This window comes from Nansenia antarctica (assembly GCF_963989245.1).
Source record: "Nansenia antarctica genome assembly, chromosome: 18".
Classification (NCBI taxonomy): Eukaryota; Metazoa; Chordata; class Actinopteri; order Argentiniformes; family Microstomatidae; genus Nansenia; species Nansenia antarctica.
In genome coordinates, this window is record NC_137691.1 from 6624870 (window position 1) to 6652248 (window position 27379).

Here is a 27379-nt window from a genome sequence, read left to right on the forward strand (position 1 = left end):
AGACAGACAGACATTACATTGTAAACAAAGATGCCGCATGACGTGTCTTTTTCAGAAACATACGTCATCATGTCCTTTCCTTCCATAATGATGATCTTTTTTGGGATGGCACATACAGCGATTTAGTCAATGTTACATAGTCATCACAATAGCAACCACTTTGGCATGTGAAAACTGTAAACACCGAATCCTGACACAACTCCACGTCATCATACATTGTTTTGAGTCGGCTTTTAAACGGGACACAAGTCTCTTGTCTGATTCGAATTACATTACGATTTACATAAAATCGATTCGAATGTGATCAGTGGTTACCCGTTGCACCGGCTGTCGCCTGGGTGATCTTAACGAATGCTATTCGCTGTCAAGCACGTCACATTTCACATTAAGAGTCCCCGTTTAAGCCAGAGCATACAATCATAATACAACTAAAAGTTTCTATGACAAAACAAGTTGTTTATTTCTGTCTCTGTCTCTTAAATACATGATTCGAAAAGTATAATTAATAACTTTATGGCTCGAGATAATATTGACTATGAGATAATGATTTTATCTTTTCCCTCAAGTATGAAAACTAGCACAATATACCCAAATTGTGTGCATATGTGTGGCCACTCATCCACTGAGATTGCACAGATGAGTGGCCATAGGCCTGTTATACCAGAACTCTTTATATAAACAGCTTTGTATACACTGCCCTAGGTTGTAATAAGCTACAGACTTCACTAAATCACTTGTCATTTCACCCATTATGGTTTTATTGGGCATTCTATGGTTAAATCAGGTGAGCATGATGTCATATTGAAGATTATTACCATTTCAAAAGCCTATTCCTCCATTACCACATGAAGACACATTTCGATCTCACACGACAATTATTAATATGCGAGAAATTTGATTAAACGCATAAAAAAAACTAAAAATACTTAAACAAAACATTTATAAAAAAAAAAAGTCTACACAACTAAACTCAAAGCCATTGATTTATGAAGCAGCATTGTAAAAGAGGTTCTCTTTTTAACCCTGCAATGACATTCTAATGGGACATTTTAACAGTTCAGAAATCACATTGTCTTGTTTTTAGTTACACCTCATTGTCCTATATGCAAATGCCGGCCAGTCTGGCAGCATTCCATTTGTCACAGAGCAGAACACATCCAGGGATGATTGACACCGTCATGACAAAGAGGTCCCGCCTTCTTCCTCTCCCTGGTCATCCTGCTGCTTCGGGTGAATGTAGGGTGAAGTTGCCTGACACTGGTCTTGGGTCAGTTATGCATTTTCCATCCCATAATAGTCAATGTTATGATTTGGGAAGGGTAAGTGGGTCCTGGATCTGTGCTTCAGGGAAACTCAACACTGTCCTCCTGCCATGGTAGACCCAAAGGCATCCCTCCCCCTCTCAGTTCATCATGATGAAGTTGGACTTGCAATGAGCTGAAACGTAAGAGAAAAAAATTTATTACTTGAAATCGTGACGTTAGAATTATAAGGTTCTATCTCCATTTTTGTCAAAATTTTGTTTTTTACATAATCTGATCCATTAGGTGTTTATTAATGCCTGTGTGGTGTTATTTTTTTAAATGTTGACATTTTTGAGTTAGTAATTCATAAAATACAAAGGTTCCATCTCACAAAACATAATGGAATGTAAAAACGTTGACGCTCAATATCTCTGAACTACCCTAAACGGAGATAGAACCTTATAATTCTAAGCTCACGAAATGTAAATGAAAAAAGTAGAGATGTCATTCGATATGATATATCTTATTAATGTAATATAATGTATTATATAATGTGTAAGATTATATAATATTTGATGAAACTGGATTATAGCAGATTCAGTATGAGAGTGAGGCTGACCGATGAACTCCGTCACGGGGTCGTGTTCTCCCTCTGTGCGGATGGTGCCGGCGATGCTGTCGTTCTCAAGGATAGGCAGGAATAGCTGAACAAAGTCTGATGTGTACGGGGGAGCGATCACATCCAGCACCTGAAAGAGAAGACATGTCAATAAATGTCTTGGACGAGAACAAAGGAGCACAGTGGGTACAGAGTTTGTGTGAGATCTTAGCACAATCGCATCTCCTTAATATGTCTTGAGATATTAATTGGTTGTATATTGTTTCTCCAAGTTCAGGCTTCTCATGAACTTTCTTACCCTCTCTTGGCTGTACATATACATTATGAATATATATAATATATGATAAATGATATATAAATCACAGTAGTTTCACTTCCACTACCATTTCCTCTCGCTCAATTTTCAGAGTTTCACATTGTTATAAAATTAACCTCAATGCCATATGATGGGGGCAGCTGTAGCCTAGAGGTTAGAGAGGCTGGCTAGCGATCAGAAGGTCGCTGGGTCGATCCCCGCCTCAGGAGAGAGCTTGCAGGTGCCCTTGAGCAAGGTACTTAACCCCTAATTGCTCCAGGGGCACCGAATATGTCTGACCATGTGCCTAGACCCTGTGCCTACAGCAAAAATACCAAATTCCAACAATTGACTAACAAGTTGATTGCATGGCAATATATCAGTAAATAACAATAAGTAACATTAAGTAAACAATAAGTAAACTTAACAATAAGTAAATAAATATGCCGTTTGAGCAGGCAGTCACCTCAGTGACAAAGTAGCGGATGAGTGAGATGTCCGTGTTGAGTTTCTCCAGACACTTCCGGATGTAGCCGACCACAGGCAGCACGTAGCCACGGCTGAGCAGGTGAACCATCCGGTCCAACAAGGTCTTCTTCAGCTCCATCTGGGGGCGAGAGAGACAACACTCAGTCAGGTGGAACTTTCTTTTTTTTCTTTTTTTTTAAGTTATGTTTTCTGAGTGGGGCAGTCCCACTCTTTTTTTTCATTTTATTGGACAGATACAGTGAAGACAGACAGGAAAGTAAGGAGAAGAAGGGAGAGAGGACATGTCAGCAGGGCATGGGCCGGATTCGAACCCATGCCGACAAGGGCATATGTGTGCACTGTAGACCGCGGTGTTAGACCATTGGACCACCCCAGGCCACGAGGTGGAACTTTCTATCTCAGGGGTGCAAACTGGTGATGGTCCAAAAAGGTGAAAAAACGAAGAAAATTCTCAATGCGCGGTTAACCTTAGAGGATACATTTTTTTTTGACGGGGGGGGGGGGGGTAGCGCTAGCACTAATGGTGTTAAATAGATATCGCTACAACTAACGGTGGTCTAACAATGATGCACATGTAAATAGTGGCAGCCCTGACCTTAACACCTACATTTTGCAGATCTAACACGATTCACATGGATGACCTATTTTGAGGTAAAAACAGCTAATTTAGCAGAAAGGTGACAAGTTTGCACAACTGCTATCTTCTGCCGTAGACTGAAGACCCACGTCTTCAGGCTACATCTTAACTGTCCCTCCTGAGACATCTACAACCCCCCTGTACTGTTTCCCCAGTGCAAAAAACAACCTTCTTCTAGCATGATGACTGCCAAAGGCTCCAAGCCTGAGAATAGATTACCTTTTCCTGCTATGACTGGTGGATAGATTATTCACTTACTTAGTCGAATGTATTTGTTGTAAGTCGCTTTGGATAAAAGCGTCTGCTAAATGCCAAAAATGTAAAATGTAAATGGGTGGTCACTGGTCATCCACTGACAGCACTTTCAGTGGATTTTGAATAGGCTATCTCCACAGACAGACAGACAGACAGACACACACAGACACACACACACACACACACACACACACACACACACACACACACCTGCTCCATGACGTCTAGCTGGGAGTGTTCTGTCTCAAAGAGCTTGATGAGCAACTGGAGGACCTGAGGATGCAGAAGCTGGTGACACGTACTGATCTGGGGAAGAACAAAGGACAATGGGGTCAACTTCATCTAACTGTAACAAAATAAAGATGAACAATCAAGTCGTTGATCTGATTGATGAGTAGTAAAAGCACAGTCAGTGGGGAAAAGGACCCCCCTACCTCGTCCAGAAGTGCTAAATGTACAGGCGTGTGGTCTGTCTGGAGCTGGAAATAGCGGGGCTCAGACACGGTCCAGTCCACCCACTTCAACACCCCCATGGCAACCACCGGGAAGCTGAATATGGACACAGCCACAAAACACAAATAGTCACCCGGAGGTGGTTCTCTCAACGGGGTACGGTTGGATTGGGGTACGGCTAATTGGATCCTAGATCTGTGCACTGCAAACAGTCAGCTCTCAAACACAAAAAAGCGACAAAATGGGGGGGGATATTAATTAAATTAAGCAAAATTATCTGACAACAGAACAGGAACATTTCACTTGTCCAAATGTTCTTAAAACAAGTACAGGATAACTTAAAACTAGTCTAGTTAGACAAAAAACAAGCATATATTGCCTTGATTTAAGATATTTCATCTTACTTTCTTCATCTTACTTTCTTTTAGTAGTGTGCTTATGGGCAACTTAGAACTTGAGTACTTTGCTTACCGGATGCATTGGTACAGAGTACTAAGTTCGGCCACGAGTTCGGTCGCTCCTTTGTTCTCATTGCAGCACAGGTTGTGGACCGTCTCGATGGCCTTCGAGGTCGACTTCAGCTCATCCTTGTTAATGTTAACTCGCTTGTTCTGGGGTGGGGTTGACAAGAGAGGTATGAGGACAATTTCTAGAGAACCTTTCTTTTGGGAAATCTTTTTTTTTTCATCACTGCATGTATGATCAAACGGTCTGTGAGAAAATAAGAACATCACAAAACATTTCTTAAACTCTGCGTCAACAAAAGGTTCCCATTCCACCAGTACCTTTTTCCATGTTTCAACCACACTAGCAGCGTAGGCCAGGATGTGAATGTATTTGTGTTTATGGTCCTGGTTGATCTTAGAGCCTGGCTTGAACAGTGACTGCATGAACAGGTCCAGGAAGGCAGGTACCCGTATCTAAAGCAAGTAAAACAATTGAAAAATAAACATGATCAAAATACAACATTGTAGGTTGAAAGAAAATCTCAGTTTGCCATCCCTCTCTAAAGGCAACCAAGAGCTGTGTGTCACTCCTTTGTTTCTAGGCCACAAGTGAATACATTATTGCTCTGTTTAATCTAGGATGTATTCCTCATGAAGGTGCGACTATCATCCCCAAGCACACCCCATGTATAGACTACCTAAACCTTATATATTTATTCAAGATAAAGAAGTAACAATAGTACAGGACATAAGTGACAAATAAGACAGGATACAATTAGCCGTACAAATAGTAAATAAAATTGATAGTTCAAGTAGTAAAGTGGCTGTGAGCTTAAGGCTTAAGCTCACAGCCACTTTACTACTTGAACTATCAATTTTATTTACTATTTGTACGGCTAATTGTATCCTGTCTTATTTGTCACTTATGTCCTGTACTATTGTTACTTCTTTATCTTGAATTATGCCTATTGCCTTATTGTCTTAAGGCCAATGCACACGGTGTGCGATTTTGTCGCACGACAACATTCGATTCTCAATTCACACCACCGAAGTCGGACCAGGCAGGCTGATTACTATAGGCTCTACCAATATTGCTTGCCTTGCTTCCACAATTTCAACAAGATACAACTGGGCATATTGTGCCTACATGCTCGATTGTTATTATTATGTAATATAGGTGTCTTGTAATCCCATATGAGATGGGCCGTGTTGTTGACTTCGGTGGTGTGAATTGAGAATCGAATGTTGTCGTGCGACAATATCGCATCGCACGCCGTGTGCATTGTCTCATTCAAAACAATGGAATCGAATTTCGTGATGCGACAAAATCGCACAACGTGTGCATTGGCCTTTATGCTGCAATGTCAAGAACCGAAGCCTAAGAATTTTACTGTCTTACACTTGTACACTTGTAACAATAAAGTTGAGACTTGGTTCTCTCCTCTCACCAGCTCCACAGGAGGGGGGTCCATGCTGCTGAACATCTTGAAGAGGACAGTGATGTCGGCAGGGTTGAGGGCCTGTTTAGACAGCATGGCGCCCAGGGCCTGGCAGGCTCGGGGGTAGGCGGCTGCTGTGCCCAGCGCCAGGGTGATCTGACTGGCATCATGGCCCCTGAGGAACAGTCAAGTATCATCATTTAATTTTAAATTTTAATTTTTTTAATCATGACCCCTGAGGAACAGTCAAGTATCATCATGACTCCTGAGGAACAGTCAAGTATCATCATGACCCCTGAGGAACAGTCAAGTATCATCATGACCCCTGAGGAACAGTCAAGTATCATCATGACCCCTGAGGAACAGTCAAGTATCATCACACCACAATGAAACACTGAACTAGACAATTCTATCTAGACCAGGGGTCTTCAACCTTTTCAACCCAAGGACCCCTTGGACGAGAGACAAACAGAACAGGGACCCCCACATGTAATATATATTTTTAAATGTCTCACATTTTAAAGCCTATAATAACTTGTATATTTACTTCATTCGCCTTTTCTTTCACCGTATTAACCTATTTATATACTGGGTTATTACTAATATACTGGGTTATTAGCCTATATGTGTTTATGATTGATAAAACGTTCATGCATAATTATGATTGGTTATTATTATTATTATTGTTGTTGTTGTTGTTGTTGATGAGGCTTATATTTTCTATTATTATTATTTTTCAACAATGAAACTTTTAGCTTCAGGAAGCCAGGTATGCCTACCTCAGTGAGATGACTGGCCCTGGTTGGTGGTACACAGCTTGTCTATTCTGGGGGAGATGGAGGTTGTCAGGCAGAGCATCATGTCATCCTCAGACTGCTGTCTGGAACAGTATTTGCTCTTCAGGTAGGTGAGGGAGGAGAATCCACTTTCACAAAGATAAGTTGTTGCAAAAGGCAAGAGGCTCATCGAGAACTGGGTGAGAGGCTGTGACTCGTACACATTCTTGTGTGTACTGTCTGTGGTTAGGTCGATCAGCTGATCTTCCTCAGCGGCTGTCAGGTTTGAGCCGTCGGATGCATTGTCTTTGCATGGAAACCGTATCCATGTCTTGTGCTTTCTCCAAGACTTAGTCTCAGAAAAGTACTTCTCAAATTGACTTTCGAGAGCCTCCAAGTGATCAACAATTGCGCATTTCACGTCAGGCGAGGGCACCGCGGAATCCGCGGAAATGCATTGAAATGCGCAGCCAGCTCCGCGCGGTAGCAGAATCTCGTGGATAGCTGTATGTAATTCAAAGACGCGCGCCAATACTGATCCACGGGAAAGCCATCTGACCTCGGAATGGTAAAGGAGCGCGTTATAGCGGCGCATAGAGAAGCAAAGAGGCGGGTTTGTTATTATCAAACTAACTAAATTAGTAACGTTATGCTAGTTATTAATTAACGTTAATTTCGCAATGAAGACCGAACTGCAGCGTTTTAGCCAACACCTAGCTTGCTAGACAGGTGTGTTTTTTTTTCTTTTTCAGCTGACGTTATGTGAGACTCTAGAATCATGGGCATCATTTATTTTGTAAATAGTTTTTTTGTCAAAGGTAGCTTATTATTGCCTATTAATGCTTGTACTTTACTCAATATCATTTTTGTTATATTTTGTAATTCTCACTGATTATTTTGGTGAAAAATGTCAATTATTATGACAAAAATTGGCGGACCCCCTGCAGTACCTCTGCGGACCCCCTAGGGGTCGCGGACCCCCGGTTGAAGACCACTGATCTAGACTGTTACACAGATGTGTCATACATGTATCATGCATTTTGAAATAAGATGATCCCTAAATACACAGTATCTGCAGGTTTCAAGAAGTTACCATTTTAAGCCTTTTTTTTATGTCACGTAATGACATTTAATACAGAATTTGTGAAATTATAGCCCGACTGATACCGGACCCTAAAATATTAAAACATGAATAACTTCACAAATCCTTTTTCCTCTGATCAGTATGAAACTAATACCCTGATGTAACAGTAATACCCTGATGTAACAGCAGTACACGGGTGTGAGGAGAGCAGAGTGGTACCTCTGATGGGCCGACTTCTGCACCTCCTGTCCGATCCTGCGCATGGCCGAGCCTCCCTGCTCCTCCTGGGACAGCAGAGACATCATGGCCTGGGCAAACAGGTACGTGTGCTCCCCGTGACACACCATCTTCTGTTGGACCAAGACAACGGAGAGAGAGACACAAGAGAACCGTTCAGCACCACCCACAGACAACACAAAACCCCCAAGTCAATAGACAATAATAAGTAATAGTAATATATGCCATTTAGCGGACGCTTTTATCCAAAGCTACTTACATTGCAGTGAGTGGCATACATTTTTCTGTATATATAACCCCAGCGGGATCGAACCCACAACCTAAGCGTTGTTAGCGCCATGTGCTACCAACTGAGCCACAGAGGACTATAAGTGGTCTGGAACACCATGTGACGCAGTGCTACAGTACCAATGTCCTGCTGCAACTACACATTCATTAAATAAAGCAAACTTTAAGATTTTAAAATGTGCTGAAATCCTTTCATGTATTCCCATTCACAAAATGATCAATTTAATCTAATTTCTCATGACCATTATATGTACAATATGTAACGATGTATGTTAAATTAGACAAATTCTGTTTTGATTTAATTTGATCATTGTTATACTATTGTGTTATTACGTATGTTTTCTTTTTGTAAAGAAGCTCTGAAAGTTTTCTATTTGTGAGTTTCTTGGTCTTAAAGTGAAAATGTTTATAAAAAAACAAATAAAAACAACAATAGGTTGATTTAAAGATATGAGACTTCAGAGAGACTGACAGCGAACTCCGGCAGGTTCTTCTCCAGGTTGTCCTCCCCTCCGTCCAGCAGCGTGGCCAGAGACGTCCGCAGCACCCTGGAGAACACCTCCAGCTGCTGGCACGCCGTGGACACGCTGGTGATCTCCCCCTGGTACCCTGCGTCTGAGATGAGCTGGACACACACACACACACACGCACACGCACACACACACACACACACACACACACACACACACACACACACACACACACACAGTTGTCTTAGTACACAACTGCGAAGTTGCAAGAGTATATGCTTGACATCAACCGATTTCAGAGCTTGTTGTGAAATGTTCTTAACTGTGGGGTATAATAATACATGTATAAGTGTATAAGTACCGTAACTGTGGGGTATAATAATATATAATATAATAATATATTAATATTATTACATAATAATATATGTTATGTAATATATGTAATATAAGTACCTTGACTGTGAAGTTGAGCATGAGGCAGTCGGGGTGGGCCTCGGCCAGCTTGTAGAAGAGGTCTCTCCAGGTGGTGTGGGCGATCATCTGCTCCAGCCAGGCAGGCGTCTGGACAAACACAAGGGAAGTGATTCAGGGTCAAATACCAAACAGTACAACTCAAGGAGATTGTAATGGACAATGTTATGTTATGAATAAAATTGTCTTTAAAGGGAAAGCTGTGAGAAAGACGAGGAAACAAATGAAAGAACACAACTCTTCAGCACCTGTGACTTGAGAGTCCAGCAACAAGTTGGTTGATTGCTTGAAAGGTGTAAATCACTGGTAAATGAGAATTAGATCTGGGTGGCCAACACCCTCCCAACATTTAAACAGGCCCTCAAAACCCACCTCTTCAAGCTCGCCTTCACCAGTTATTTTTTACAGTTATCTTCACCTTTTATTATTACAACTCGATCTTTTCATTCAACTTTGAGTGTCTAGAAAGGTGCTATATAAGTCTAATGTATTATTATTATTATTATTATTATCATCATCTCACCTCTCCTTCCACAGTAAATATGGAATCAGCTTTATGAGGGTCAAAGTGCTTTATCAGAAGACTCTTCAAGTGATTCTCCACCCGCTCCTGAACTTGAGCTGGCTCTACACCTGCAATACAAACAAAGACGGAAAAAACACATTTTATCAATTATAAAACTGTCTGCCCTGACTGAGTCTTTCCTGACCTGACAGGGGGGAGAAACTCCAATACTATAATATGTTATAATGGCCCTGTTTCTTTTTTTTTAATGATTAATAGTTTTTATTATTTTCACTAAACAAACAACGAACAGACATCCATCACAAGTAGCAGTTGACAGCAAATAGACACAACAAAACATAATGGTGATGTACAGAAATGTAAACCGACAGCATTGTCTAACAGTCATACTTATAGCAGTTTACTTTTTTCTTTCCACGTTTTACATATTGGAATATTGCTATTTACATGAGCTGGAATTGCCATTATTTCTCAATATATGAGTGCCAAAGTTTACCCATCTGGATGAGCCACTCTGCCAGCAGGTTGACAGTCTGAGCCACGGCAGAGTAGTTCTCAGACAGCAGCTGGATCACATGCTCAGGTGAGCCCCCGGCCTGGAAATACCTGGAAACAAGATGCTTTGGTCAGTGTTTTAGGCTGCAACTGTACACAAATCAAGCAGCACTCGTGGTACAACAACAGGGTATATACAGGAATCTTGAGGTTAATTTCAATACCTTTCTAAGACTTTTTAAAGACCTTGTCAATATTTTGCCAGACCTCACCGCCACTTTGAGCTGTAACCGTTCACATCAGTGACACCTTTAACTTAACAGTTTTAGTTTGCAATAGACTAGACCACTATCATACAACACAATTTCCGGTTCATCTTTGTTTTTTAATAAAACTAATAAATTCACAAACTTTTACTAAACGTTTTTAGGAAACTCTTTGGACAGAGTCTAATTCAGAAAAATACCTACAAAATTCAAGACCTCATAAAATCGTGATAAGACTTTTTAATACTTATTAAGGGTCTTGATTTTCCCCAAATTGATTTATCAACTTTTAATACTTTTCAAGACACCGCGGAATACCCTGACATGGTACAATAATGACTCTCTGAGTTTCCGTCACGTTAGAAAGTCTGGAACATTTCTCTGTTTACGTTTTGAGGGTGTTGAAGACAGCAGGCTCCATGATGTAATCCCTGCTGGTGAACTTCTGGAGACAATCCTCCTGCACCTTCCCATCGTTCTCCCCTTCCACATAACCATCCTCCTGGAAGAAAAGGAGTCAAATCAACAAAGAAATCGTGAGCTTAGAATGATAAGGTTCTATCTCCGTTTAGAATGAGAAGGTTCTATCTCCGTTTAGAATGATAAGGTTCTATCTCCGTTTAGAATGATAAGGTTCTATCTCCGTTTAGGGCAGTTCAGAGATATTGAGCGTCAAAGTTTTTACATTCCATTATGTTTTGTGAGATGGAACCTTTGTATTTTATTAATTACTAACTCAAAAAATGTCAACATTTTAAAAATAACACCACACAGGCATTAATAAACACCTACTGGATCAGATTATGTAACAAACTCAATGTTTACAAAAATGGAGATAGAACCTTATAATTCTAACGTCGCGAAATGTTCTGTACTTTGTATATTGTATGAGAGGGACGGTATCTAAGACCCACAAGCACCCAGCAATCTCACTGTAGTGTAGTTAGCTTAGCAACATTGTCTCGTTAGCTACGGTTAGCATGTTTACCAGATTTCCATCGCCCGAGCCATCCCAGTCTCCCACGGTGCCGTAATATTCCTCGTCCATGATGTGACGGGAGTACAGTGTCAGACAAGCCTGATCTACTCAGCTTATTATGCTGGGAGAAGCAACAAAAGAGAGGGGGGTATGTGTGTTGTGTTTTCAAAACAGTTAACTTGCTAACTATCCATCAGGACAGGAGGATGTGGCCCGAAGCAATCAGTAACATCTCACGTCCGTGCTAGTAACCTACCTGCGCCGCCCTGTGGCCGGGAGGAGTAAATGGCAGGCGTAGGCTGGTGCGCATGCGCGTCGAAGTAAGAGGCGCTTGAGTAAACAAGGGGTGAGGATATGAGAGGTGGAGGATATGAGCGCGTTAAATGCTGAATTCAAATCGGTGCCATAAAGATACATTAGTTTAATTAACCCCTACCCCCAGTCACCCTAAATGTGTTGTTGTACGGCGACCTTGAGTGCCATGAAAGGCGCCTTATAAAATAAAAAATAAAAAATGTCAGAGAGGCTTGGATGGAGATAAAGGCAAACATTCCACTTAGCCAAGGCGAAGGATTATTGTAATCTTTATTTGGTTCTTTCAGATACTATGATCCTAGATAGGGTAGGGCTAGGCGTGGATATGAAATTCAGCAAGTGTATATCACAAATATATATCTATGTTTTTGTTCTTTGTATAGCTTTTACAACCATTTTTTTTTTTTTAAATGTATACATCATGAGAACAATAAAACCAGGCTGATACTTCTGGGAACAAATATTTTTTAATTCCATAATGCAAACTGCAACATGAATTACATTTTTACCCGAAGGCAGGGAAAAAATCATCAAATTATACCCGTGGCAGTTAAATCACACAGTTCTTTATGTTAGCCATGTTGAAAATCCAACACACATTACTTTCATCTACAGCCTAAGAGGGCTCTTCTATCAAAGTACAATTTCTAAGCACAAACATAGCTCAGACAAAAAACCGAACTCCAACAAACCAGTTCAGTTATTGCTCAGATAAATAATATTAGCTCTACAAGAGGAAAAAAGGTTCACATTGTTCAGATGGATGTACAAAACTGTAGGTTCCAAAAAACTGATGTCGCAAATTGACTTCTTTTGGTTGAAAAAATCCCTGCATTGTCGTGTGTACACCATGCAATAAAGTCGGTGAAGTGAACTTGAAAATGTTTCCTCACTTTATTCTCCTTCGCGGTTGGAACCTCAAGCAGTACAGATCTGCATTGTGTGTCATTTGATTGGAAAGATGGAGTTGATTTGGCTGAGGAAGCCAGCCACTATAACGAAACAGTGACGGAAGTCTGTAAGCTCTGAAAAGCAGGTCTGAGGAAGAAGAAAGTAGCACCGTTGTCACCAAGAGCAAGATTCAAGGAGGGCAAATGAAGAGCACAAGGCAGAGTGAGAGGGAGTTCAGTTAATTCACTCAGAGCTGCAACTTCAACCAAAACTGATGAAATCATTCAACAAAAACAGTTCTGTTGGTCTTCACTGCTTCGTTTCGCAGTCTGGTTGTGTACAGCTTATACAGATATAGTCCTCCTTCTCTGCCCGTGCAGCAGACAACCCCACACACACCTGGTGGAACCACTGATTGCAGTTGCCGTCACATTGGACCCAATTCACCTAAAAGAGAGAGAGAGAGAGAGAGAGAGAGAGGGAGAGAGAGGAACACACTTGGTCAGCTTACAGCTGGGTCAACAGGGTCTCGTTCATTGGGGTGGAGCTTTCCAAAAACACTGAAAACATTTAAACCCCCGATTATAAACATTTGAGTAACGGCTTAAATGTGGCACTTTACAAAATCTTAAGTCCATCACTAAAACTATTTCAGGGGGAGGGGGGGGCAACGACATAGGGTTCATTCTCTTTCTATATAGCTTGTAATGTGAAATAGGTGTAACTCAGAACCATAGATTGCATGGACTGCAGTCCAGGAGGCAGGGCCACTAGCATAAACACTCTACGCAGCTGTTTCGGCCACAACCTCCCCCCTAAACAACATTGTGATTGTGTGCTCCCCCCCCCCCCCCCCCCGCGCCACATTTTGTCGACATGGGTGGGGGGGGGGGCACAATCACAATGTTGCCAGGAGGTGAGACAGACAGACAGACTGACAGACAGACTAACCTCCTTCCCCTCCGGCTCCCGGCACCACGGAGCAGCGCACAGGGACACGTCGTCCTCCGAGTCCGACGGGGAGAGGTCAGAGTGGGTGTTGGTGGGGGACGAGGTCCCCTTGGCCTCCTGGCTCCTCTCCTTGTTCATCTTGGCCTTCTTCTTGCGGGGCTTCTTGGTCTTGTCCTTCCGCTGCGGCTCCGAGCCCTCGTCCTTGCGCCGCTTGCTCTTCTTGCTCAGGCCGTTCGTGGCGTCCTTCCTGACACAGGCCGCTCCGTTCTGGAGAGAACACGCCGCAGGATAGGATTACATGTTAGAACGGACTGTTGGCTGTAGTTTGCTGGACTTTATTATGCTGGAATATTATTATTCTACCTAGCCCAGAGTCCCCGGATGAGTGCATGAATTGTATTTTGAGAACAACTGAGTTGTATTTTGAGAAAAACTGAATTGTATTTTGAGAAAAACTTAATTGTATTTTGAGTAAAACCGAATTGTATTTAGAGAAACTGAATTTGAAAACTGAATGAAAATAATGAAAACTGAATTGAATACAATTCAATCTGTCAAATACAATTCAGATCTGTGAAATACAATTCAATTTGTGCTCATATTCAATTCAATCTGTCAAATACAGGACGGATTGTATGGCAGCTAGTGCTGAGGCACAAAAATGTACATTTCAAGCCTGCAAACTGTGACACTTTAAATAACGTGAAAAAATACTTTTGTGCAATATGACAACCCTAGTTGACTATCTGTGCAGTATAGTACAGTGGATTGTGTACATAGCCTTTATTTATGTAAACCAGCTCCTTACCTTCTTGTGATTTTATTCTTTTTCTAAAAGTTTTTTTTTTTCCCTTTGCTAACACCAGGGGAGCCTCCCCTCCTAAATTTCGTTGTTTGGTACCTGTACTGTAGCAATGACAATAAAGTCCATTCATTCATTCATTCATACAATTCATTTTCTGCTGGCACTAAAATAGCTCCATAGAGGGGGGCAACGACATAGGGTTCATTCTCTTTTTATATAGCTTGTAACGTGAAATAGGTGTAACTCAGAACCATAGATTGCATGGATTGCAGTCCAGGAGGCAGAGCCACTAGCATAAACACTCTACGCAGCTGTTTTGGGCCACAACCTCCCCCCCCCCCCACCCACCCATGTCGACGAAACATGGCGGGGGGCACAATCACAATGTTGTTTAGGGCCACTTAAGTCCAAGGGCTGGGCCTGCCAGGAGGTGAGACAGACAGACAGACTGACAGACAGACTAACCTCCTTCCCCTCCGGCTCCCGGCACCACGGAGCAGCGCACAGGGACACGTCGTCCTCCGAGTCCGACGGGGAGAGGTCAGAGTGGGTGTTGGTGGGGGACGAGGTCCCCTTGGCCTCCTGGCTCCTCTCCTTGTTCATCTTGGCCTTCTTCTTGCGGGGCTTCTTGGTCTTGTCCTTCCGCTGCGGCTCCGAGCCCTCGTCCTTGCGCCGCTTGCTCTTCGTGCTCTGGCCGTTCGTGGCGTCCTTCCTGACACAGGCCGCTCCGTTCTGGAGAGAACACGCCGCAGAATATGATTACATGTTAGAACGGACTGTTGGCTGTAGTTTGTTAGAATGGACTTTTGGCTGTAGATTGTTAGAATGTAGTTTGTTAGAATGGACTTCTGGCTGTAGATTGTTAGAATGTAGTTTGTTAGAATGGACTTCTGGCTGTAGATTGTTAGAATGTAGTTTGTTAGAACGGACTGTTGGCTGTAGATTGTTAGAATGTAGTTTGTTAGAATGGACTGTTGGCTGTAGTTTGTTAGAATGGACTGTTGGCTGTAGTTTGTTAGAATGGACTTTTGGCTGTAGTTTGTTAGAATGGACTGTTGGCTGTAGATTGTTAGAATGGACTGTTGGCTGTAGTTTGTTAGAATGGACTGTTGGCTGTAGATTGTTAGAATGGACTGTTGGCTGTAGTTTGTTAGAATGGACTGTTGGCTGTAGTTTGTTAGAATGGACTGTTGGCTGTAGTTTGTTAGAATGGACTTTTGGCTGTAGTTTGTTAGAATGGACTGTTGGCTGTAGATTGTTAGAATGGACTGTTGGCTGTAGTTTGTTAGAATGGACTTTTGGCTGTAGTTTGTTAGAATGGACTGTTGGCTGTAGTTTGTTAGAATGGACTGTTGGCTGTAGTTTGTTAGAATGGACTGTTGGCTGTAGTTTGTTAGAATGGACTTTTGGCTGTAGTTTGTTAGAATGGACTGTTGGCTGTAGTTTGTTAGAATGGACTTTTGGCTGTAGTTTGTTAGAATGGACTGTTGGCTGTAGTTTGTTAGAATGGACTGTTGGCTGTAGTTTGTTAGAATGGACTTTTGGCTGTAGTTTGTTAGAATGGACTGTTGGCTGTAGATTGTTAGAATGTAGTTTGTTAGAACGGACTGTTGGCTGTAGTTTGTTAGAATGGACTGTTGGCTGTAGTTTGTTAGAATGGACTGTTGGCTGTAGTTTGTTAGAATGGACTGTTGGCTGTAGTTTGTTAGAATGGACTGTTGGCTGTAGTTTGTTAGAATGGACTGTTGGCTGTAGATTGTTAGAATGGACTGTTGGCTGTAGATTGTTAGAATGGACTGTTGGCTGTAGTAGCACTGACAATCCAGCTGATACATTCTAGCGTTAGGGAGGTTATGCTTGGAGTAGTTTGTTACCTGGTTGTGAGGGGGGCTCCCTCCCTGAGAGTGGTGCTGGTGGTGTTCCTGCTCGGCGCTGTGCTGGGAGGGGGGTCTCTCTACAGGCCTGGGGGCCAGTCTGGGGAGGAGGGACCTGTACAGCTGCTGCGTCTCAGGTAGAGTCACCTGCAGCAGGAAGCCCTCCACCATCAACTCCTCCAGCTCAGGGCTCAGTCCTACAGCAGACACAACAAACATAAGTAAGTAAGTAAGTAACATGTATTTATACAGCACCTTTCCCAGACCAAGGGTCACAAAGTGCTTTACATAACAAGGAAGAAACACAATAAAACATAATACAAGAGCGAAAGCCACAGCAGGTTAAAACAGGCAAACAAGTGAAAATAACAGACAACAGGTGTACAACAACATCAACGGGACACAGAAAGACACGACATGGTGAAAATGGGCTGTATTATGACATAAGTAATATGTAATAAATACATAATAAATAAGTGAATGCAATTTGTGTTGAGGCGCATTAGGTCCTCATAATCCCAACACTGACCTTGCAGAGGAATGCACTGATGCTCCGTGTAGAAAGACACACCGTTGTTGATTTCCTGGCTTGGAGATGAGGACAGCCCAGGGTAATGTCTCACCTGCAGGAGTAATACAGGTGGAACAAAGTCAGCGAACAAAGTATGTGACAAAAAAGAAGAAGTGTCTGTAGATATGAGCAAAATTGGCACCAAGTTAGAGAAGTAAGTTACTTAAGGAGTTATTAACGCCTATTGGTAGCCATCATAACAAAACAGTAAACAATTAGGGGGGTATTCCATCAATATTGCTAAAGGAAGCCAGGCTTATTTAGATAAGTTTCACGAGACTTATCAAAAAATCCAGTCTTATTTGGATCATTCTTGCGAGATTTATCAAAACAAGCCTGGATTTTCCTTTAGCAACGTTGACAGAATACCCCCCAGGGTAATCATCAAGTGAGGCCAGAGAGCAGCAGAAGCCTACTTTTCCATTGGCCTCAGGGGTGGAGGGACTGTTCCAGCGCTGGTGTGTCAGCGCCTCCGCCTCCTCCTCCTCCTCCTCCTCCTCCAGCATCCCCTCGGCAGATGCCTGCTGCACGCGATGCTGCCAGCGGACCGTCCGCTCGATGAGGAAGCGCAGGGCGTCCCCCTCTGGCAGACGCACCCGGATCCTCTGCAGGGAGGCCAGCAGGGGGAGCACCCTGTCCAGGGGGGGCTTCTCCGAGCGCCGGCACAGGGGACACAGCCAGGCCTGGTCGGGGGCGGGGCAGGAGTCCCTGGGCCCGGAGACGCAGCCGTGGTGGAAGGAGTCCCTACAGAGTTCGCACTGCAGCATGGCGCCCGACGGGGCCTTGTGGCACACACACACCCGGAGGGAGACGCTACCGTCCCCTCCCCCCGCCGGAGGGGGGAGACGCTTGGATTGGTTGGAAGCCCTCAGAGCCTGAAGAGTCTCCATCTCCTTCTGACGCACCTCCGCCAGGGCGGACATCTGCAGGGGGGGGGGGGGGGGGGGGGGGGGTTTGGGGGGGCATCACAACACTTTTAAAATCAGGACTTTATTAGTGTAGGATTTACTTTTGACTTTACTAATTTACTTATTATTGTGATTTTATATCTGAATGCTGCAATGCCAATGTTGAGGAACCAAAGCCAAAGATTTTTTACTCTTGTGTACTAACTACTCTTGTGTACAGCGCTTTGAGTTGCAAAGCGCTTTGAGTTGCATTTCATGTACGAAAGGCGCTATATAAATAAAGCTTTACTTGATGTTGATGACTTGTGACGAATATTGATGATGTTATGACTCTGTAATTTATTCTTTGTTTTCATTGTAAATTGTTACATGTTGTTTTTATGTCTGCAACCCTGTTAATTGTGCTGCTGTCCTGGCCAAGACAAGCACTCTGTTTTAATCTCAGACTTTTCCTGGTTACATTAAAAACAAACAAACAAAAAGAACATGTTCAGAGCAGGAGAGGAAGCACGTACAGCAGAGGCGGAGTCCTGGCTCTCTAGCAGAGCTCTCTCCACGTCACCCAGACAGTCCAGCTTGGCAGAGTGTTTGTTGCTGTTCTGCACGGCTTCCTTTGCCCTTTTAGACTTGGTTTTCTGAGGCCCCGTCCCGACCTCACACCTGGGGCACAGCACCTGGACATAAACAAGGTACGGTTAGGCAAATCCCCCGCAAGCACAATATCTATCTAACAAAGCTTGCATTCTACTTGATTCTATCATCAGTTTGTCACTTTTCTTTATCTTGAATTATGCCTATTGCCTTATTGCTGCAATGTCAGGAACCGAAGCCTAAAGGCCAATGCACACGGCGTGCGATTTTGTCGCACCGCCGAACATTCGATTCTCAATTCTTTGAATTATTTCAATTGGTGTGAATGGAGAATCGAATGTTGTCGTGCGATAATATCGCATCGCACGCCGTGTGCATTGTCTCATTCAAAACAATGGAATCGAATTCGGCGGTGCGACAAAATCGGGGCCGTGTGCATTGGCCTTTACACTTGTGTAATGTGACACAACAATAAACTTGATTCTATCAGGCAACATACTGTGGATATACCCAATATCATCATCATCATGTGTACTGGCATCATCATTCTAGATTGTTTACCTCCAGCAGAGAATAAGGGGAGTTCTTAATCAGAAAGGTTTTGGCTGCACTCTCCTTCCAGGCCTGCACGTCTGAGACCAGGGCCTCCAGGCGAGACAGGGGGTCCAGCCACACCGGGATGGCGTTCGCTCGAAACACCAGGTCAGAGAGGCTGTCCAGCACAGGGATACGCCCTCCGAGCTGCACACAGACACACACACACATTAACTATGTAAACATAATACTTTATGACTAGCTCCACACACAAAGATTAACATACACAATATGGTTGGAAGACACAACAGCAATGTTTTGAATTATTGACATAATCAACTGAGCTCGATCAATAAGATAATCTGTGTGTTCAGCCTGGGAGAGACGGGAGGAGGATGTGAGTCTCCTACCTGCAGTGCGTCGGCCTCCTGGAGCCACTCCTTGGCCCTGTAGACGGCCTCCTTGAGCAGGAAACAGTTGGGCAGGTCGGCGGGGATGCTCTCCACCTCCTGGACGGCTGCTTCAAGAGTTTCCACACAATGACGAGGCCTGAGAGGAAAGAGCAGCAGAGCTTTAGATATAATAACATAATAATAATAATAATAATAATAATATACACCATTTAGCTGACACTTTTATCCTAAGCAACATTGCAGTGAGTGCATACATTTCAGTATATATGGTCCCAGCGGGAATCGAACCCACACCTAAGCGTCGTTAGCGCCGTGCTCTACTAACTGAGCCACAGACGACCGCAAATACTCAAATAAACACGATAGAACACGTTATAAGGCGTTATAAATCAAATCAATAGCTTATTTGTACCAGCTAGTACCCCTAGCACACGCTAGTGATGATACACGCAACTTGTTTCACAGTTCAGGTGGTTAAAGGGGTAGTGGTGGTCTAGTGGATAGTGAGTTGGACTTGTGATCGGAAGGTTGTGAGTTCAAATCCCGCCTGAAGCCACACCACTACTAGTGTGCCCTTGGGTAAGGCACTTAGCCCTCAGTTACTCCAGGGGGAATGTCCCTGTAATTCGTAATTGTAAGTCGCTTTGGATAAAAGCGTCTGCTAAATGGCAAAATTAAAAAAGAAATTAATTAATAAAGTGCTCCTTTATGCCTCTGGCACACGATGAGGTGTCAGACCTTTCGTCTTAACTGTACATCGGCAAAAATAGGACAGATCAATATAAAACAGTAGTGCTTGTAGGCAGTTCTTATGGTCAAGTCGATTACCATACATCCCACTTTGTGAAATTGAACAGTAACTGTCAAAATACAAGTAACTGTCACCAGGGTTTCTAAATACGTTGCTGCTGTGCAACTGGTTTTCTCTGTGTAAACTGTGCTGTTGGCCAGCCGAGCGCTCTGCAAACACCCTGAGCCAGTTAATCCACCAGGAAGCAGCTTTGCAAACCTTGCACATTTCGCTCTGTCCTGGCTGAACTTCTAAGCAGCTTTTCATAAGGTAGGTACCAACGCTGCGTGCAGCCGTCATGTCAGTGTGCTTCACTTTGTTTCCCCCCAACATTTTATGATATATGTTTTTAGGGCATTTCTGCTTTATTGGGATAAAGACAGTAGCGATTGACAGGAAGGATGGGTGAGAGGGAGGAGGATGACATGCAGGATATGTCCGTGGCCGAAATCGAACCAGCGACCTTGCAATTATGTGGTGTGCTATGGGGGTGTGCCAGGGCTCGACAGTGCGACTGTGTTGGTCGCATTTGCGAGTGAATATATTTCTGTGCGACTTGGAAATACATTCAATCGCACCAGTGCGACTAAAACACTGCTGAACTACTGTCATGCGCAGTCAATCTTATGTGTATCAGCGATGAGGGAATGAAAACAGTGAACAGAAACGCAGACGCAGAAATGCTTCACGTGAGTCCTATATGCGCTTAAAATGCGCATAATGGGTATATGGGATACAGCTCTCATAGCTCGTAGCACTGTGTTTTGTTAGCCGCTAGCTGCTAGCAGCGTTTATTTCCGGTTTCATTACAAAGAGGTTAACCCTATATGTGCCTGACGTCTAACAACATTCAAATGACTAACTTCATCTTTTTTCGGATTTCAATGTATGACACATCATTTGAAAGCTTATGATCCGTAGTTCCAATCTACAACACGTCACATTTGAAAGTGTTTATGTAATTTTTTTACATTTGAAAGTGTTTTGTTTATATATATTTATATTATACAATTTACCAGTCATATTCTGGAATGTGTCTAAATGTTAAAGTTCCATAAGTATAAGCAAAACAAAGTAACAGTTTGTAAATAAATAGTAGCATTTAAACATTAAAAAAACACGAACCGTGAACCGTGACCCAAAAACTCATACCGAACCGTGGGCCAACTAAAATTAATATTCTTACTTCCCCTTAACATTGTGTGAGTCTCCATTTTTATTACGGCCAAGAGCCGGTTATGATCATTTTGATATGTTATGATTATGATAATGTGTTGTCGTTGTTGACGAAAATTGCGCAATTTTCATTGTGCTACTGAAATTCTTGGTGTGCTACTAAATTTGTCAACATGGTAGCACAGTGCTACCTGGGGAAAAGGTAAGCGTCAAGCCCTGGGGTGTGCGACGCCACACACACCTATGGGGTGTGCTACGCCCCCCCCCCCCCCTCCGCTTTTTTACATTTTTGATGCAACACTTGGGGTTTTCCCAACAGTAATAATAATGGCTTTCCAGTCCATATAGGCTGAACCACAGTTTATTCCAATGGGATGGATATCATTTGATAGTATATTAACCAACGACCCACTCTCCACCTCCACCTGCCTGGCCCTCACCTAGCTTCCCCACCTGCCCCCCCGTGTCACCTGGCCTCCAGAGCCACTCTCCACCTTACCCCCCCCCCCCATCCTCACCTGGCCTCCAGGAGACCGAGCGCCCGCTCCTCCCAGTGCTCCGACACGGTGAGCAGCTCCTGCAGCCGGGCCATGGCTCTCTCCACGGAGGCGTGCGGGGCCAGGCCCACGCCCTGGTCGATCAGCCTCCTCATGGTGTCCAGACACAGGCTGTGGGGCCTGCCGCTGGCCTGGGCCACCGCCTCCAGCCAGCGCGCCTGCTCCAGCCTCTCCCTCAGCGGGGCCAGCTGGGGCAGCTCCACGTCCAGGCCCAGGCTGACGTCCAGCAGGCCCTGCAGATCCGCGGGGCTGGGGGCCTCGTCAGAGAGCAGCTTCTCACTGCAACGCTGGAAGTCGTCCACTCTGGTCAGCAGGTCCTGGCAAAGGATGGCAAATGAAAAGGAGGCATATTATTATTATTATACATTTTAGTTTTAAAAAACATTTCTGAGTGGGGCAGTCCCACTCATGTTTCTCATTTTATTCGATAGATACAGTGAAGACAGATAGGAAAGTAGGGAGAAGAAGGGAGAGAGAGAGGGCATGTCAGCAGGGCATGGGCCAGATTCGAACCCATGCTGACATGGGCATATGTGTGCACTGTAGACCGCGGTGCCAGACCACTGGACCACCCCAGGCCACAAAGGAGGCGTATTTAGTGATTTATGGCCATGCAATCAACTTGGTCAGTCAACTGTTGGAATTGGGTATTTTCGCTGTAAAATAACAGGGTGTAGGCAGGCACAGGTTCAGCCATATTCGGAGCCCCTGGGGCAATAAGTGGTTAAGTGGGTTAAGTGCCCTTGCTCAAGGGCACATGCAAGCTGCAACCTCCTGAGGCGGGGATTGAATCAGCGACCTTCCCGATTGCTAGCTGGCCTCTCTAACCTCTTGGCTTACCGCCTATGGGCATATCGTGTGGGTTTGTGTTGAATTTACTAAAGCGATCATTTGACTTGTCCTCCGGGGTTACTGCTGGAGGAACACAATTGGGGATTCCCCCCCCCCCAGTACCTTCAGTAGGGGGGCCTGGCGGATGCTGCAGGGCAGGTTCTGCAGCTGCGTGACAAACGTCCTCAGCTCCTCCACGGTCAGCAGGTTCTGGCTCTGAGACCGCCCTCCTCCAGAGCGGTACCTAACAACACAGAGACCACAAACTGAATAAGACTTTTATTGAGTATTATAAAGACTATTATTTTATTTTTTTTACTTTTATATAAGTAGTATATAAGTAGTAAGTATTAGTTTTAAGTTTAAGAGAAACGACTACAAAACAGAGCACAAAAGTTAAAATACTTCAAATTAGCGTCCTTTGGCCTCAAGGTGTGTATGTGTGTGTGTACCTGGTCTGCCTCTTCCCGTTAAGAAGCTGCTGTGCCACTACGGCACACTTCTCCGCGTCCACGGTAAGGATGCGTAGCTGCCGCAGGAGGTCCGTCCTGGGGAAGGACTTCACCTCCGCCTCCTCCACCAGGGAGCGGAGCTCCTCCAGGCCTGCGGACAGAGCGACAGCACCACACTTCAGACAAACAGAGGCGACACGTCGACAGAGCTGCTCTATTTGTGGCTCTACAACTGTCAACTGAGCTCAATAACATAAGTGACAGCAGCTGGTGAAAGCGGGCAACCGCCGGACTTTTGATTCAGAAAAATTTAAATAAATGTCAGTGTTGTTGAAAATCAAGGACACACTCACTAGTCAAGCCAAAATATTGCAATGCAATGGATTCGGTGAGTAATCCCCCACTACTCTACACTTACTAGGTAGTAGTGGGGATTACTCAAGGAATCTATTGCATTGCAATGTTTTGACTTGACTAGCAAGTGTGTCCTTGATTTTCAACAACGCTGAAATTTATTTTTAAATGTTAAAATGAAAGTCAGAACATCGGTCGGTCGGTTGCTGACATGTTCCCGCTTTCACCAGCTGCTGCCACATATTCTATATTCAGGTCAGGAGAACATATAAGACAATGTTTGAGGAAAATAACTCACCTGCTTTCTTGTCTTGTTTAGCCTCTAGTATGTCACTGACGTGAGAGGACCAGGTAGTGTAGGACTCTGCCCGGAGCCTCACCCCCTCCATCATGGGGTACAGCTCAGTCATGGTGAACCTGTAGCTGTAGACAGATCAAAACAGATACAAATCAAGCCTCTTTCTAATAACTGTAACGTTTACTGCTGCTGTCCCAACCAAATACTAACCATTGACTAGCCACTGTAGCCAGATGACAAATGTTTCAATGACGAGGTCTTGGAGGTCAAGTTTCAATGTAGCTTAACTTGACTGATGAAAAAAAACCTCTCTACCCCTTACGTGAAGTTGATCCACATTATACATTTCTGTAAAAACATGGGGGGGTCTATGTAATAATATGGGGACAATTGCTGAAGATATCAACATTCTAATGTGGGCATTCACAGTTCTACAGTTATTCACAGTTTGTAAATGTGTACTTCTTGACCAGGTCTCCCTCGAAAAATAGATTTTAAACTCAAGGGACCTCCTGGTTAAATAAAAGTTAAATGTGGCCTGAGGTGGTCCAGTGGTCTACCACCGCGGTCTACAGTGCACACATATGCCCATGTCGGCATGGGTTCGAATCTGGCCCATGCCCTGCTGACATGCCCTCTCTCTCCCTTCTTCTCCTTACTTTCCTGTCTGTCTTCACTATATCTGTCCAATAAAATGAAAAATATGAGTGGGACTGCCATTAGGGTTAGGATTAGGGTTAGGGTTAGACATGCCACATGCCGACCAAGTCGACGTAGCACCTAACCCTAACCCTAGTTTTCCCCACATGTACCGTATTCCCACATATACCACACACACACACACACACACACACACAGAGCCACATATATATAGTGTCAGTGGTGAGGCTCACTTGAGCGTGTGGTTGCTGGGGGAGCAGGAGCAGAGGTGCTGGGCGTGGTGCAGACACACCAGCTGGCCGGGGCTGCAGGGACAGGTGAGGGCAGACAGGTAGCAGGTGGTCCTGCACTTGGAGCACTGCCTCTCCTCATCTGGCAGCAGGTCATACTCCACCTGCTGGGACTGAGTTACACCCTGGGGACAGACACACACACATACACGCACAGAGACACACACACACACAGAGACAGACAGAGACGCGCAGGCACACAGGCAGGCACAGAGCCACGCAGGCACACACACACACACACACACACACACACACACAGAGACGCGCAGGCACAGACACACACACACAGACACACACACACAGCCGCGCAGACACACACACACACACACACACGCACACACACATACAGTCATTAGAGGAGGGGAAAAGTGTTCCTCTGGGGGCTGCAACATCTGCTTTGGTGCCTCTGTGCTGCATCTGGCAAAATGCTGCATAAATGCACTTCATCAGTTTTTGTCATGTTTGGTTCGAAACTCCTTGCTTCTTTGTTCACAATCTAGTAGTTACAATGTCACAATGAAACAAAAATGACTCCATTTGAGAGTATTTCCCCAGAGAAATTCTCTGACTCAAATTCTCTGGGGAAATGGATGCTGCGTCTCCTTAAATGGAATTTAAGGAGACGCAGCATCAGAGACATAGTTGCAGTATTGTTGATGGACTTAGGGAGAAGTCAGCTGGAGCATGAAAGGGATCCTCCCACTCACCACTCTGCAGACTTTATCCCTCAGCTCCTTCTCCTCCTTGAGCATGATGGTCATGTCCTTCTGCACAGCTGAGGCCAGGACCACGTCCATGGTACCGGCCTTGCAGGCCATCTTACAGATCATCTCGTCGTGGGAGAAGACACAGTACCTGTTGAGCTGCCGGTAGTGGTCCACACACCGACGACCCATGGGCATCTGAGGACCAGAACAGCAAGGGCTTCTGGGTTAGAACTATGCTCTACCGCAGCATTGCACAGCCATTGGCAGTCGTCGTGTTAGAAGTGTGTTAGAAGAAGGAAGAATTTATTTATCTTACCCAGTCCATGGTGCTGAAGTTCACAGCCTCAGCGAAGTTGAAGCCCTGGTTGAATCCGCTGTGGTAGGCTCTGGGGAAGGTGATGACAAACTCCCCAGCACACTGGTTGGTACGATAGATCTAGAGAAAATAAAAAGAACATTAGGGTCACGGTTAGGGAAGGGTCTATGCTTTGCCTGAACACAGTTCTCTTGACCAACTGCAGAAGCCCATATCAACGCTTCTCCTCAGGCACTTCTGATAGTGTGTGCGCGTGCGTTTGTTTGTTTGTTTACCGGGACGCCGTAGTTCATGAGTGTGTTGGGGTTCATGATGGTGACGAGCTGGTGCAGGAGGTCAGGCTGGGACTCAAACAGCTCGGGGGCCAGTTTCTTCATCACCCCTTCCAGCTGCTCAGCAGCGTACCCCGGAGCCCCGTACCACGTCTTTGGCTCCCCCCTGGGGACAGGAGGACACTTAGTTAAAAAAAACGCTGTTATTGCCTTTACCATTTAGAAGCTTGTGTTGTTGTTTTTTTACACCGCCTCGCTACGATATCACTCCAATATCGGGCAATTGAGGCTCCTGAACAAAGACGATACGGATTAGAAGATAGAAGATACCTTGAAACAAAAGAAGAGGAGGCCATTTAAAAAAAAAAAAAAAGTTATCTCTGTTATACTATACCAGTGTTAATTTTGGCAGGCTATTTTACATTTAGTCTTAAGGCGATTATTTTTTTTTTGGTCACATTTAGTCATTTTGATCCTTCTTAGTTTCAGTCCAGTTTTTCGTTGACGAAAACTGAAAACATTTTTAGTGTCGTTTTAAAACTAGTGGCGTGTGGGGAGCTGAGAGAGGGTGCTGTACCAGTGGAGGTAGTTGATGGAGTAGCTCCAGTGGTCCTCGATGTGCCAGCAGAAGGAGGAGAAGCACATGCCCACGTAGAGCCAGGGTAACTTCATCCCACAGATGTCAGCCGTAACGTGAGTCAGCACCGAGGAGTCCATCACTGGCATGTTGTTCAGGTTCCAGCCGCTGCTCAGGTAGTCCTGCAGGTCAGACACAGGGCTGCAGGTAACTCACGGAGCAGCAGTGTCGGGTTTCAGGGGGCTAGGAGTTACAGCTATAATAGCATACAGTGTGTCGAGAGTCTGTTCCAAGTACAGGTGTCTTTAGTGATCTCAAACCACTTGGTCAACTTGTGTTTTTGTCTTTTTACAGATTTATTGCCATGCAATCAACTTGTCAGTCAATTGTTGGAATTTGGTATTTTTGCTGTAGGCACAGGGTCTAGGCACAGGGTCGACCATATTCGGCGCCCCTGGAGCAAATAGGGGTTAAATGTCTGACTCAAGGGCACATGCAAGCTCCCTCCTGAGGCGGGGAACGAACCAGCGACTTTCCGATTGCTAGGCGGCCTTCTCTAACCTCTAGGCTTCCGCCGACCCCATGATGTACTGCTACCGCTACCGTGTTAATGAAGCCAGTGTAAACAAAACAAAAAAGCACTTAAAATACCTCGTCCTCAGGGGAGACTTTGAATTGTCCGTTCGGGATGGGAAAGCCGCTCCCAAACTCCTTTGAGGCGATGTCCGCCCCGTACTCTACAGTCACGTCCTCCTCGATGGTGCCGACCAGACGCCA

The 27379-nt window shown here is 44.4% G+C and overlaps 2 protein-coding genes across 2 annotated transcripts in view; both read right to left on the reverse strand.

Annotated features, from left to right (window-relative positions):
- Positions 1-565: 565 nt before the first annotated feature.
- nelfcd (negative elongation factor complex member C/D) lies at positions 566-11587 on the reverse strand. The gene is made up of 15 exons (XM_080548277.1): positions 11479-11587; positions 10880-10992; positions 10226-10335; positions 9727-9836; positions 9186-9293; positions 8735-8887; positions 7957-8087; positions 5887-6052; positions 4778-4912; positions 4464-4603; positions 3974-4088; positions 3750-3845; positions 2625-2765; positions 1864-1993; positions 566-1437 (listed from the first exon to the last, which is right to left on the reverse strand). Exons 1-15 carry the CDS (start codon positions 11536-11538, stop codon positions 1403-1405), a joined length of 1743 nt encoding a protein of 580 aa, XP_080404403.1. The 5' UTR covers positions 11539-11587; the 3' UTR covers positions 566-1402.
- A 640-nt stretch (positions 11588-12227) lies between these two features.
- The window catches only part of kdm5ba (lysine demethylase 5Ba), a gene marked incomplete at its 5' end in the record, with an annotated part of 25356 nt that continues 10204 nt past the window's right edge, over positions 12228-27379 (reverse strand). The window contains 19 exons of the mRNA XM_080548152.1: positions 12228-13122; positions 13627-13893; positions 14897-15163; positions 16306-16502; positions 16835-16928; positions 17293-17799; positions 18300-18458; positions 18937-19116; positions 19320-19458; positions 21807-22162; positions 22800-22920; positions 23129-23279; positions 23781-23905; positions 24674-24855; positions 25438-25632; positions 25754-25873; positions 26029-26191; positions 26603-26784; positions 27254-27379. The exon at positions 27254-27379 is cut by the window's right edge and continues 33 nt beyond it. Of these exons, the coding sequence (XP_080404278.1) occupies positions 12985-13122; positions 13627-13893; positions 14897-15163; positions 16306-16502; positions 16835-16928; positions 17293-17799; positions 18300-18458; positions 18937-19116; positions 19320-19458; positions 21807-22162; positions 22800-22920; positions 23129-23279; positions 23781-23905; positions 24674-24855; positions 25438-25632; positions 25754-25873; positions 26029-26191; positions 26603-26784; positions 27254-27379 (3669 nt within the window). The 3' untranslated portion in view covers positions 12228-12984. The remainder of the gene's footprint in view (positions 13123-13626; positions 13894-14896; positions 15164-16305; positions 16503-16834; positions 16929-17292; positions 17800-18299; positions 18459-18936; positions 19117-19319; positions 19459-21806; positions 22163-22799; positions 22921-23128; positions 23280-23780; positions 23906-24673; positions 24856-25437; positions 25633-25753; positions 25874-26028; positions 26192-26602; positions 26785-27253) is intronic.

Coding starts and splice junctions, on each gene's coding strand:
- nelfcd (XM_080548277.1), bottom strand. CDS start 11,538: ATGGACGAGGAATATTACGGCACCGTGGGAGACTGGGATGGCTCGGGC. Junction 8,888..9,185: donor TGCTCAACTTCACAGTCAAG/GTACTTATATTA, acceptor GTGTGTGTCCAG/CTCATCTCAGACGCAGGGTA. Junction 4,913..5,886: donor ACCCCCCTCCTGTGGAGCTG/GTGAGAGGAGAG, acceptor TACTTGCTTTAG/ATACGGGTACCTGCCTTCCT.